This window comes from Seriola lalandi, unplaced genomic scaffold, assembly GCF_002814215.2.
Source record: "Seriola lalandi dorsalis isolate HSWRI2012SDOR001 ecotype SW California unplaced genomic scaffold, Sedor1 jcf7180002054840, whole genome shotgun sequence".
Lineage (NCBI taxonomy): Eukaryota > Metazoa > Chordata > Actinopteri > Carangiformes > Carangidae > Seriola > Seriola lalandi.
In genome coordinates this window covers 382,110-396,814 of record NW_019525393.1, presented here as the reverse complement: position 1 = coordinate 396,814, position 14,705 = coordinate 382,110, and the positions used below count along the sequence as shown (strand labels likewise).

General features: G+C 39.3%; 2 protein-coding genes across 4 annotated transcripts in view; both read left to right on the top strand.

Annotated features, from left to right (window-relative positions):
- The first annotated feature begins 282 nt into the window (after positions 1-282).
- LOC111670179 (uncharacterized) lies at positions 283-3,862 on the top strand. The gene is made up of 5 exons (XM_023426789.2): positions 283-420; positions 710-866; positions 1,076-1,230; positions 2,328-2,483; positions 2,921-3,862. Exons 1-5 carry the CDS (start codon positions 354-356, stop codon positions 3,064-3,066), a joined length of 681 nt encoding a protein of 226 aa, XP_023282557.1. The 5' UTR covers positions 283-353; the 3' UTR covers positions 3,067-3,862.
- Positions 3,863-8,747: 4,885 nt separating this feature from the next.
- Positions 8,748-14,705, top strand: part of itga7 (integrin, alpha 7) — a 37,592-nt gene continuing 31,634 nt past the window's right edge. For all 3 annotated transcript variants that reach the window (XR_002761842.2, XM_023426798.2, XM_023426797.2), the window contains exon 1: positions 8,748-9,276. Coding sequence is in view for 2 of the 3 variants with exons in the window: in XM_023426798.2 (XP_023282566.1) it covers positions 9,059-9,276 (218 nt within the window). In the remaining variant the exon portion in view is untranslated. The remainder of the gene's footprint in view (positions 9,277-14,705) is intronic.

Here is a 14,705-nt window from a genome sequence, read left to right as displayed (position 1 = left end):
TTTGTGGTTGATGGCAAGTTACCACTTTCTCAGCCTGTTTGTCTGTTTGAATTTATTATTGCAACACCTTTTTTTAAACCTGTTGTCTTAGCCAGCTCACTTAAGAATAATGGTTTTAATCTTAATTAGGCTTTGAAATAAAAGAACGAGAAAAAAAGAATTTCTAGGGTTCAGCAGTAGTTAGATTTAATTTGAATGCAGCAACAACTGCTGCAACAAACTACCACAAGTGTTTCACATGAAAGGAATGTTGCTGGGTTACTTGCGACAGGGTGGTACAGGCATACAGGTTGAAACGGTTGTCTCAGTGTAGTCGGAGTCCAGAGTTCCTTACCACACTACATATATCAGTTATGGTTTCAAGTGTCTTATCCAGTCTTGTGTGTGTTTTGTGTGTGATCCTGCTCCCGGCTGTTTGGGGTGAGTTTTATTTTGGTACTTATTCATCAGGTTTAGGATGTTTAGGACTTCGTCAGTCATATGTCGACAGTCACCGAGCGAAGCCAACATGATCCACTCGAGTTACACTAGATAATAATCACATGCCACAGTTTAGTAACTGCAACTTTGACTTTACTTCTCGGGAGGATCACTGGCAGTGACACTTGTTGTCGAGTTTAATTCATCAGTTCATATTACATATGCTAACTCCTTAATCTCTCACCCTCCACCCACTCTTCAGCATGACCCTGTGTTTTATGTCTTACAGCTGATTACTGTAGCGGCTATAGGGGCACGGATGGTCTCTACCATGATCCTCTCCAATGTGGCTCACAGTATTGCTGTGGAGACCTGAACAAAATATACTGCTGCAGTGAACAGGAAAACCGTTTATTTCAAGAAAATAAAGAAGGACATTTTGAAAGGTGTGCTCCTGTTTTGAACCCGTGTTTCTCTCTCCATGATTTAGAGATGAAAAAATGTTTAAAAATCAATGTCACTTAAAAAACATGGTTTTCTAAAGCAGTTGCATCAGTTCACTGGCTCATTACCTCTGAATATTCTGTTTTTAAAAATATGATTACTTTAATCTTTATACTTCTAACAACGGCTGTTTTCTGTGCTTTTTCCCCAGGCTTAGCAGCCGCCCCGTTATTTCTGCAATTATAGGGAGCATTGCAACTATTATTATACCCATTTTGGTCTGTGTGATTCTCATCATTTGCTGTGTCTGTCCCTGCTGCTTGTTATACAAGAAGTGTCGAAAAAGACGCAACGGAATGCAGCAAAGTAGGACAAATTATTGGTTACAGTTTAGTTTGTGCAGGCTGCTATACTGTAAAACTCGATAATGCACTCACTATGCAGCTGATAACAATTACATTTAGGAAAAGTTCTACATTTTGGGGAATACACTTATTTGTTTTCTTGCTATGAGTTAGATGATACCACTCCCATTTATGTACACTAGGCTAAATACGACGTTAAGCCAGCAGCCGTGCTAACTTTTATATTTGTACTTCATTCATGTCGTGTTGTTTTAAACTGTAATTACAGCGCAGTCAAGTGGGAAAAACAGTTCATGTCAGCCGCCTACATGTAACTCCAAGGCAGAGACATCAGGAAAATCTAACAGCAATGATATCTCCTACTTGGTGAAAAGAAATGAAAACAATCTGTCGCCAGAGTGGTTGCAAATACACCAACAATGGCAGCTACATTAATGTAAAATCCAGCACTAACACTAATACAATCCATTTAGCTAATTTTATAGGGCCTTCACACTATTTGTGTCTCTATCACTTGGTAATGAGCTGCAACACACAACAACAATGCAGCTAATTTAGGCTACTTATATAGTGTGACCTAAAGGTTAGCACTAGGGCTAACCATCTCAGAAAAATGTGTCAACACTCAAGGCGGAAATAAAGGGTGTTCTTTCCATTCTGCAGACCCTGTGTGAACACAGCGTTAGCAACAAGACCTGATGCAAGGGGAAATAGCTAGTTTGGCTCCGACCAACGCAACAAAATCCAACCAAGCTGCACCTGTACAGCCCCACTATGTTTAATGCGTACAATCACAAATTGCTATTTTTTAAGCAGTTATGCATAGGCTTATCTCTTTACCTGTAACACTTGCTAGTCAACCAGTGTAGACTCCAGGAAGTCCTGACCAAGACATTGTCCAGTGCATAACCACCTGTAAAACAGAAAAAACACATGATATATGAAGCGTTACTTAGTGAGCTTTTAGAGGTGCTGGTAGGTGAATTTCTATTGGACTGAGCCTCTCAACTCTTGGCAAGAAAGCAAATATTGTACTGTATTTCCCAAAACTGAACTAATGTGAATCTAACTAAACTAAATCTATGACTTTACCTACAGCTGTGATAACCACCACTGTAGTGAACCCATCCCAGCTTCCACTCACACCCTTTGGATACGAGCCATCCCACCCAGGCTACCAGCCTGTACCTGCCCTGCATGGATATGGAGGCCCACCCATACCTACAGCACCACCACCTTCATACCTGGAATCTAGTGAGTTCTGTAAACTTCTGATTCCCATTAAGAGATCAGTGTTCGTGTTTCTTACCGACACTGACAGCAATACTCAGTTTTAAAGGACAGGTCTGGTGAAATTCTTTTTTTGTCATACCAAAACCAGAAATGAATTGGTCCAAGTATTATATAAAATTGAGTGCCCAGGTATTTTAGGAGATTATTTAGAATTCATTTAGACAAAAAAAAAAAAATAATATATATATATATATATATATATTTCTGACATGTCTTAAAAGATTTATGTCTTCAGTGGAATAGGCTTTGGGCTGAGAACAGCAGATGGGATAGAGAAGTATTGTCATTGAATATGTTGACAATAACCAAAATAAAGAATAACACCTTTATTAGAAAACTGGGAAAGCAACACAATTATTCAGTAACAACAAACCAAATATTTGTTTTTGTCTTTTCAGCTTATCCAGGTCACTCTCCAGTTCCATACCCTCAGGGGCAGCCGATGTACCCCCTCCCCCCTCCTGGCCAGAATTATCCCCCGCCATCGCATTTAGACGAACTCGTACAGATGCCCTACAACCCCTCTTATAGGCCAAACCCCTGAACTAGATAGATAACCTGATCACTGCATGGTGGTTGTACCACTATTCCCATGGCAATGTGTGGATGATTGTGTGTATTGGATTGTGTTTATACAGCTTTGTGAGATGTCAAATTAATTACAACTGGTGAAATTTTATAGTAATGTATCCATGATTTAAACCAAACTACTAATAATCTTTGCTGTATCTTGCAGCTGCTGCTTTTTATGTGTAGACCTATATGAAGAACTTCAGGAATTACTAGTTATTTAGTATCCAATTTTAAATGATGATCAATTTTAAATTGAAGTGTTGAATGTTGAAAAATTCTAAATTTCAGGAGAGAAATACAAGTATCAAACACACATTTCAAGTCAGGAGAGACAAAAAACATAAAAACAATTATTGGATAAAAAACTGCAAATGCCTTAAACATGAACACAAAAATGAAGGCAATGTTTATTCAGAGAATTATTTCTCTGAAGAAATATCATTACACTGAGTTTATGTTTATTCTTGGACAACTGAGGAGTTTTGGGATTTCCTCCTATAAGAGGCAATTTAAACTGTTGTGTTGTAACTGTTGAAATTATGAGGAAACACTATTGATGCACTATTTAAAACAGCACTATGTAAGAAAATACAACTAAAATTTAATTAAGTGTTGTTTGTCATGGAGTGTTGTTCTTGCAGATGATGATGATGATGATGATGTTGATGGGTTATGTGTTTGACTGTGTCCCTGTGAGCTGGTGATTCATGTCTTTATTTTACCTTGAAGTCCAATTTATTTTGTAATAAACCCAAACTGCCACTAGAGGTCGCCTCTGCTCCACTTCTGTATATAAAAGGGAAACAGTGGAACACACTATGCTGCAAGCCGGTAGTACACAGTACTGTTATCAATCAGATTGTCTTAAATGCAAAACAACAAACCTATGATTCTGACAAAAAGGCAGCCTCATTACGATTAAGCGCACTTCTATTTCTTGCAGAGGTCCAGGATTAAAAGCCCAGGTGACTGTATTTTAACCACCTGATGTACAGGATATGTGGTTGGCTGTCCTGTTTCATTTTGAGGGGGTAAATAAGAGGGTAATCCTCTAATGTCTTTAATTACTGTAATAAGATATAATTTTTCAAAAATTACACAGTACTTGCACTGAGTGAATCTACAGTGAGTAGAGTTAAGTTAAGTGAGTCGCATAGGTCTTATAAAACCAACAACATTTTTTGGGCTGTGTAACCTACAGCAATCTCCAGAGATAGTTAAGTACAACTCTTTGCTTTTTCAGCTCAAGTGAAGTACATTTATTCTCTTTTAGGGATACTTGGATTATTAAAACTTACTTTTTTAAACTTACCTGAACCCATTTTGGTTTTGTGCTTGTACTTTAAGAAATTGTAATAGCTATAATAATACAAGGTTGATAATACCTATGGTGATTATCGCTTGTATGGAGTACTGTATAATACATACACTTTTTATTGATTTTAAATAACTGCGACATGAAAAACCTTTCTAAAAGTTCTTATCTATTTCATAATAACACTGCAGATGAAGCAGAAAATGATGAAGAAATAGGCCTTCTTCACAGTAGACATTTTGGCTTGTAGCAGTATAGCACAGGTGTTAATAACATTAGATGACTCTGTTCTATCAGTGAACCAGCTTGAACAATACCATGACCCTGAAACTTGTTTTTTTTTTTAATTTCGAAACTGTTTGCAATATGTTTCGCAACATGAGCAATTAGTCCATTTCACATGTGGTGAAATCCAATGATTTACTTTCTCTGGTTCCAGATTCTCTGGTTTTGTTTCTACTAATGCATCAAATAAATGGAGAAACTCTGTCATTTATGACATTGCTTCATGAATCATCACAATGAAATCCATAATGTTGTAGCTAAATATCAAAACCTACAGGCAGTGTGATAAAACCACTGCACTCGGTTTAGCCTCTTCCTTTGGGATCATGTGCAATAAAAGGCCAGAGTGGGCGTGCTTGCATTTAATCCAGTAATAACCATCACCACTCCCTCTTATGGAAACCTGCACTATCCATTAATCAATACGGTAATAGTGCTGACTGCGGCTATCTCAGTCATCGAAGTGACGGGGGACTAAAACGGGAAAAATGAACCTGCCCGTATGCTGCATGCCGTCTAAAATAAGCTCTCTCCTTGAAGTGTGGCTCAAACTGCTAATGAGCACTTGTGTAGGGATGCCAGAGTCACGGACAATGTGGCAGATAATCTTTACAGCCAGCCATCTTCGCCTTCATTCTCTACATCCCTTTCTTCTCTGCTCTCCTCTGTCCCTCCCTCTGACTGTGCTCTCCACTGTCTGAAGGCTTTCTTGTCTGGCCTCCTGCCTGAGCTGCCATTAAGATGCTTTCAGCATTTTTCTCGACATCCCACACCATTCCTCTCTTCCTTTTCCTTTTCTTCTGCTCTGTGGAATCCTCTGTGGTATTTATATCTCACATCGGAGCTGCCCAGTGCATAGATAATGGACTCACTGTGTTATTGAATATCAGTTTGATCAAGTTTTGCTGCTATGAGTCAGTGAGTTGTGCGTGGGAGCCACTGCTGACAAAAGCACAAACTCCCCAAAGTGTGCCTTTGCCCTGGCCAAGATGAGCCAAAGAGATACAGACATGCTGAACTTTCCAACATGCATGGAAACACAAACAGACATGACATTATTTATATTTGGATATTTTTAAATCTGCTCCATTTGTAAGGATGAGTGATAAGAAATTTCCAACATTTTTTTTTTCCATTACTAAAGATATGAGATAACAAGGCTCCATTAAAAGGTACAAAATATTGAACTTGCAAAAGATTGAACTGAGTTTTGTTTTTATTAGCTATGGTAACTGCTTGGCTTTATGTATAGCAGTGTGAAATATCTCATCCATCTATCTAATAGTCTAATCCATATAAGTTTGTACAGACATTCATGGCCCCCAGAGGATGAATCCTAATGACTTTATCGAATTCCTGACGTTTCTTTTACTGCCACTGTGAGGTTCATATCTGTAGTTTCTAGTAAAATGTCTAACCCTAACTGTTCCGAGCCCTGAAATTTGATACAGAAATTCATGTCACACTCAGGATAAATTGTAATCACTTTGGTAATCGCATCATGAAAGTTTTATTTATTCCAGTGCTTTGGTATATTCACCAATATACATAAACCGACAGCATTCCCATCAGCCTCTGCTGTACTTTGTGTTTAGTGCTAATAAGCAAATGTTAGCATGATAACACGCTAAACATCAGCACGCATTGTCATTGATAACATGTCAGTGTTAGCATTCTGCTCAAAGCACCACTCATAAAACCCCTGGCATGGCTGTAGCCTGTTATCAAAATATGTTGTTTAATCAGAGGAACGCACAGCTCACTGAAAAAAGAGGTCATCCTCAGCACCACACAACAAGAGGACAGAGTTATGTTCAATCAAAACCAAAAAAATCATGGAATTTTTGAATTAGATTTTTGTCTCTTGTAGTTTATTCATGAAGCTGCAACCTGACTTCATTCATGAAAGAATAACTGGTTCAACATGAGTCAGAAACTGAAAATTCTTCAGTTTTTTTCTTTCTTTTAAATATCACATAGGTGCAGCAGGGGGCACAGACTGTTTGACACCAGAAGCGGGTCCATGATGCCAGTCAGATCACATGAGAGGGATTCAACCTCATCCTTCCAGAAACCTGGTGTGTGTAGACATTGATGATAGTTCACAGAGACACAGTTATTGATATATACAGAATTTGTGTCCTCATTTTGATTTTCCAATGCCACCTCACCTGTGTATTCCTTGCCCAAGCAAGTCAGACCCTTTGGGTAAGTTCAAAAATAAATATATTGATGTAGCACTTTTAGACACAAGAAAATGTATAACACTTGATTGAGAATCCAAATCGGTGTCGTATTGTACACCGATTGTATTGTATTGTAATATTGTTGTATTTGTATTTACTTCTGCAGGTAAAAATAGTTTTGGGCGGGTTGTGATATTTTGGCTACTTTTTGTATCATTTGGGCAGTTTCCACTAATGTTACGTTAGGCTATATTCCAATAAATTGGTTCCTCCTCTCTTCTAATTAGTTTGATTGAGACTGAAAGGGGGACAATAGGCTTTGCTTAACATACAAAGTAAGATAATTGATGACGAACAAAACCAAATATCATTTCAGTAAATTACAATGAGGCTGAAACTTATTTTCTTCTACTCAAATGATTATTTGGTTATAGCTCTGTGATAAAAATGACATCTGTTCCTATAAGTGAAAACTTTTAAAGTTTAATGTGACATTATCCAAGATGTAGAGAAAAAACATTAAAATACTGTATACATAAAAGAACTCTCCTAAATGAATTTGGCTACTTTTATGATGACTGGGCAGGTTCTGGGGCTGAGGTTATTTATTATTTTCATTATTGATTCATCTTCTGATTATTTTCTTAATTAATCAATTAATTATTCAAACTTTTGATCAATGAAATGCCAAAAAATATTATATAAATATTAATACAAAAAATAGGCCCATCACAACATCTGGTCCAAGGTGACGTCTATATGTGTGTTTTTGTCCAACCAACAATAAAAACCCAGAGATGTTCAGTTTACAATGATATAAAACTCACATTGGAGAAGCTGTAACCTAAGAATCTGATTGGGCTATTTTTTGTCAGCCACATGTCGCACCACAGATCTGAACCTACAATACCTCACTGGCTTATTGAAATCCCCAAGTTGCATCCCTCTTGACAACCAAAGTTGAAACTAACCTATCCAAATTAGAGAGCTACAAAAACTGCAAGAATAACACCTTCCTGAAAAACCTGTACACTGAATATTTCACCTGTTTGTGTCGTTGCAACTGTTGTGTGTGGGGTTTATTGTGCGGAACAGTTGAGTTGACTCACTGACAGCTGCACACAGATTGACTCGAGAGAAACAGAAATCAGCTGGTTAAAACAGAGCAACTGTGGATGTAGTCGCCTCTCACGGACACAATGCAGAGAGGGCATAACAGAGACAGACTGGCATACTGTTGTTCGAGATATCTGCTTATAGAATACAGAATTATATTTGATATGGTTTTCCTGTTTATGCCCCTCTTTCACAGCACATACATTTCTCCCACTCCGCCTTTTCAGAAGAGCTAAAGGTCTGTAATAAAGTTTCCTGGGTCACTGTGCACATTTCAGCCCCTTTTGTCTCCCAGATTTATTCCAGATCGCAGCCACCAGAAGTCAAATGTCAGGCCTGTCAGTCCTTGAATAAATGATTTTTTTTATTCAGTAGCTTTTTAACTTCCAAGTTTGTGCCTCAGTCTTTCCCCTTTATGCTCCTCAGATCTACAAGCACCTGCAGCAACGAGTGGCCCCAGAAGGAGGCAGTTTGGACCGTGTGAACTCCACTGATAAAACAGTCTGCTGTCTTTTCACCCTCTCTCTCTCTATTCAATAGCCTCCAAGTATCTTGACAACCTTGCCTGGTATTTTGGCAGCAGTCCCTTGAGTGTTGATGTCAGCTGAGAGAGGGGAGGGAGGGAGGGAGGATGGGGTGGCTTTGGGGGTGAGGAGGGGAGGGCGGGCTGAAAGAGAGAGAGGAGGGGGAGGAGGAGTGAGCGGGCTATTCAAGGCACTTGTCCTCTGTCTCCCTCTGAGCATAGAAGAGGGGGAGGCGCACATGCATTGAGAGAAACACACTCACACACACATACTAGTAGCGGCCACATTTTCACAGCCTGCTCTCCAGACTGACAGCAGCAAACGGAGTTGAGAGCCAGCACGACACAGAGCAAGGGAGGGAGAGGAATAGAGGTCTGGAAACAAGACAGACATCCACAGAGGAGAGGGAGGAAGAGGAGACTTACACAGGATTTGCCTCTTTTTTTTTCTCCTTTAGCTCTCTGGGAGCTAGAAAGGGAATCTGCCCTGTTCTCTTCTTGATCTCAACTTGCTCTGCTAAAGGACCTGCACCCTGCTATGGCAGCCCCGGTGGGACATGGGAACATTGTTTCCCCCTCATCTTGCTCCTCTCATCGCTGGACTACCCTCCTCTGGGTACTGTTGACCCTTTCAAGTCAAGTCTGGGGCTTCAACCTGGATACTACCCACACTCTACATAAGTTTGGAGACCGTGGCACCTTTTTTGGTTTCTCTCTAGCACTTCACCAACAGCTTACCCCAGAGTCTCAGAGCTGGTGAGTGGGTGAATGTGGCATTGAGCTTGTCCTGTGTGTCCTGTGTGATTGTGACTTTTTGGTGCACCTTACATACTTGTATTTTGTATCTGCACCTGCACCTGCAACATAGTATACGAAATGCTCCCTATGCCATGAATTTTCTTTTTAAAAAGCTGGAATTTTATCTGTGTGGCTGCTACAGTCAGCGTTTCTATGCTGCAACAATCCTTAGACCTGCTAAATCATTGCTACACTAATAACTCTGAAATGGGTGCTGGGTGAGTTTTAGCATGTTTGTGTGAGCCCTCTCTACATGGCTCACACAAACATGCTAAAACTCACCCAGTAGCTTGAGCTCTGAGTTAGCCTAATAGATGATGATTTACAGTAAGTGGAGAGTGGATGAGAGTAGGTTTGCTGAGTCAGCAGGGATTTCTGTAAAAGGGATAAAATGGTTTTTAAGTGATTTTTCTGGAGCAGATCAGGTCTGATGACAAAGATGCTTTGATGGGACACTGTTAGAGGAGAGGACACACTAAAGTGTCCCATAGTGTATTGGTCTGTGATTATGTGTTCATGGATGAGTTGTGTATGTGTGTTTGCTTGTCCATGTGACTGTGCGTTCTTTGATCCGCTGTTTGCCAACAGCTGTTATGGTGTGTCTTTCAGTGTGACTGGATTAGTCATAAGCCCTGTTCCCGTCCTCCAGAAATAATGAATAAATTATGACATAAAGTCTGCTAGTAAATGTTTGCAAGTGTTTACTGCATGACTATAAATAAGAAGTAACCTTAATTTATCTCTCCTGAAGTTGAATTAATATTGAAGAAAGGGGTGCAGATATTTTTTCTGATTACATGACAGAGAAAACTGTTTTGTAATACACTGTATTAGCCCATAGGTCTGTGCTGCATTTACCACTATAAATTCACTTGGCATGATTAAAGCCATCGTAGATGCCCCTGTACATTCACTACCTCAAGATCAACATTTGTTAAACATCTCCTTTTAACAGAGAAGCAATTGAGCATCACAGATGAGACACCAACACAATGCACAGATACGGGAATATGAATCAAACCAGTGAGGGAAGAATTAAAAGTATCAGTACTACAATATAAAAATACTATTTGCGGACTAAATACTAATTATAGCTGTGAAATAAGAGTTAAAAGTAGAATATATGCCTTTGAAATGTAGTGTAGTAGGAGTATAAAGTAGAAACTTAAGTGGCTCAACACTGTACTTAAGTATTTCCACCTGTGAGTATAACAAATGCAACACTGATGTGTGGTGTAATTCAAAATGAATGAATAAGGGAGTTAATTTACTACAGCTCCCCATTTTGGAGCTCCATATTTAACTGTTGGCTCCTCAGTTTACCCGGCCTGCAGTCATCCTGTCGCCTGGTAAGACAGGGGGAATGAAATCAGCATTCACACAGACAGTCGTCAGAGCCGGAGAGTCAGGTCACCCCTCTGAAACCTGCTCACTGTCCAGCAGCATTCCTGGAACTTATTTTAAAAACTGACTGTGAGCTTCAAGTATTGTATCACTCTTTGCTGCAGCTTGTTTCAAACTGCAACAGAGGGAACACTCCTCAGAAACAGTCCATGCTGCATCAGCACAGCTGATACTGCCAGGAGATGGTCAATAAACTGGTCTAACCTTAAGTGCTGATGTGATGCTACTACTGGAAGAGTATGAATAATCCTGTTGCCAGTACGCTTTGACATCACACCTGCTGTATGACTTGCCATAGCCAGGACTTTAGAAATACTCATGTCATGGGTCAGTGTTCCCCCTCCCCCCATTGGACACCAAAATTAATGTACTGTATGAATTTCCTGTAATTATTCAGATTTTTATCATTTTATTCATTTCATTAACTGTAGTTATGTTATTTGCAAATTCTACATCCCAACATGAAGGCTTATTCTGTCCTGTGAAAACTACGAGTCTCAGCTTTGTGACAGTGTAGTCCAATGTCCTTTTAAATGCTTTGGAATAAGAAGTAAAGGAGAGTTTTCTCAGCTGGTAAAGTAACACTTAATAAACAATAACTGACTTTTTGTGCACTTGGGGGCAGAAGAAACAAGTTGTAAACACAATGTCCTTATCATTGCCTTTTAAAATTGATATGGCAAATTTGTTAGCACATAGTTGTTTGTAATTTGGAGTTATGTGTCTGGCTTCTAGGTGAATGGAAGTCCAATGTTCATTCTCATTTAGCTCTGTTTTTGGTCTTCACCAACTCCTGAGGGAAATTTCTTCTCTCTTTAGCTGCTTAATGCTGCGCGCTGTTTAAATGTTAGTAACTAACATTGTCTGTCTGTTGTTTTTTGTGGAGCATGTATTGTACAGTTGCTTTTTAGAGCTGTTTTGCTGAAAACAGCTTCCAGGTGCATTTGAAAACAATGCGAAAGACTAAAAGAGTTGTCGGACAGTGAGCTGAAAGTCACTATAAAGCTTCAAAGGAGTGGAGCTGCAGATTATTCTCTGTAGGTTCATTGCCGTGACAAAAACCCTTTCACGCCGTCACATTTTTTTCACTTTTCATTTGATACATTTGTAGCTGCTGCAAGTTTATCTTAAAAATCAAATCAAATCCCCCAATATAAAATGTAAATTTGCAGGTTCCTTAAACTCCCAAATTTCCAGAAAAAATACAGAGATAATGTGCTCAGTTATAGCTCTACGGCCCAGATGACATGAGATGAATTCATGTGGACTGTAGGATGTGAAAAACGTTTTGGATTGATGTTATTGCACTTTCAGAGTTAGAGAAATATATTGAGGTAGTCTTTCCTGTCTGAATAATACATTCCATTAACCATCATGATAGTGCCCTCTCTGTTTTATTGCAGTTCAGATCAGGGAGTTTAGTTTCGAAGGTGCTCACGTTATTATCTCTGCTGATAACGTCTCTTCTGATGTACTGTCATGAAACTATTTGTGCGAAACTTACTGTAATTAGATGCTATTGACTCATTTTCTCTTTGTATTATGAAGTTTTGTGTTACTGTGGCCTGTGGCCATACTGTGTTGCTGTCATTGTGCATTATGCCACCAAATTCAAGGGTGAAAATGATATTACTGCTTTGATGTGCTGTCCTGTGCTTACTCATGAATGTATCACACAGTCTGTGATGTTAGAGTGCAAATACAAATCAGCTTAGTCATACTGTGGAGTTTCACCTTTTTTGGTTTTGGAGTTGCCCAGTTTGTTGGAGGCTCAGGAGATAAACTGATTCCTAGAGCATCAGAGAAGATGCGTTGCATTTCTTTAAAGGCTGAACCACACAATGTCAAGGCACAGAAATTCAACTTCACTGATGGCAGGTGTATGTATTCAATGTCTTCTTCAGCTTTACAGTATCTCCTCAGTACATGATTGTGGCTGCTCCAAGCCCTACGCCTCCTTTTCAATATAAGACCAAGGCAAAGGTCAACCAATGTGACACAATGATCTCATATTGATTGATGTGCTGTAAGGAGATCCTGGACAGTGACATGTCAGGAGGAAGTAAAAGTATGGCACACTCAGAGGAGGATAAGCGCCTCGATCTGGCATCTCAAACCTCTGTAAACTTTCTGTATTATCTGTCTTGGTTGATGTTGTCCTGAAGCAGAGGCCCCAAGCTGAACTTAAGGGGCTTCTTATGCTGCTGCCGATCCCAGACAGAGGATGAGATGAGAGGGTATTTAAGTCCGAGTGATGTGTGGGTCTGCTATTTGTACTGATGAGAAGTGCTTCCATGAATAGTTCACTGCCTGGTGAAGACAGGAAGCCCCCTGACCTTAATCCCTCCACTGCCAATCTTCCTGAAAACAGCTACTGCATGTTGTATTATAGTAAATCTGTCAAACAACATGCAACAGTAAAATACACCAGTCTTCTCCAGAAAAGCAAAATAAAAATATGATAATATGATCAATTTTAGGAGGTCATATTGGCAATAGATAGATACCAAATAGGTGCGTTTTGGGGACTTAATATCTTTGTCCTTACATTTTCACTTCCAAGGGCATTTTGTTTAGTCCAGTTGTTTGTGCGGATCTGAGCACACCAATCAGACTCGCTTCTGGACCGAAGCAGATGCACTGACACCATCTAGAGGAGGTGGTCATGGTCCAGTCACAAACTAATTCTGATGCCGTTTGTTTGTGGTGGGAAAGTGATTCAATCTCTGTTTGACTCCAGAAATTTTGAGCTCAATGGCTTTGGGGTAAATGCTAATGTTAGCTTGCTAACATACTCACAGGGACAATATTAGCATGCTGATGTTTAGCAGGTATAATGTTTCCCCAACTTAGTTTAGCATGTCAGCATATTTGCTAATTACCACAACATTAGCAATGATGGGAATGTCAATAGTTTTGTATCTGGTAATAAACCAAAGAACTGGACAAATAAATGTTTCACTTGATGACTGCACTAAAGTCAAGGGATCGCCAAAGTCCTTAAGTCATTAATGTCCTTATCAAGTTTTATTGTAATCCTCAAAAAGAAAAAAAGTGAAGTGTGTTCAGTCAGTAAGATTCATCCTCTGGCAAACATGAAGATATGTACAAAGTTTCATGGCAATCCATTTAATATTTGTCGAGATATTTCAGCCAGGACCAAAGTGGTGGACCAATAGATCGGCATTTCAGTCCCTTGAGCCACCCTGCTAATGTGGTTAAAAACACTGATAGTCTATATTCAGGATAAGCTGATTCTACAAACTGCAGGCTTTTAATGTCCTACTTCAATATACTTAGAATAGACCTATGACAGCAAGATATAACATGCAGCTTTCTGTGTACAGTGCAGAATGTCAGAAAGGGTTAAAACCCCTTTAATATTTTTCACATTTTATATTGCAGTCTTATGCTTAATAAAAGAAATCAACCTTGACACAATCATGTCTCTGAGCTCTGCAGGCAGTTCCTTCCTCCTCAGAGCTTTGCTCTGATATGCATCGTCGTCGGTGAGCCCTTATATAGACAGGTGTGTGCCTTTCCAAATCAGTTCCAATCAGCTGAATTGACCACAGGTGTGCACCAATCAAGGTGCCGAAACATTGCAAAGCTAATCAAGAGAAATGGGAGGCACCTGAGCTAAATTTCAAGTATCTGAATATTTATGTCAATGTAATATATTTTTCCTTTTTAATAAATTTACAAAAATTTGTTAAATTCTGTTTTCAGTGAGAGTGATGAGGGGAAAGGTTATTTTTGTGAAAGGCTGCAACACAACAAAATGTGAAAAAATTGAAGGGGTCTGAACACTGTATGTAAATGTTTAGGTCACTGAGCCAAAGGCGTGTAATATCTAACATACTCATACAGGCTGGAAAACCTCCAGCTTTTAGTTTCATATCTTTTTTTTATATTGATCTGTCCCTCATGATTTAATGTAAAGGTTTTTTTCTGTTTGTGAGTGCTTTGACAAAGGTGGGGGA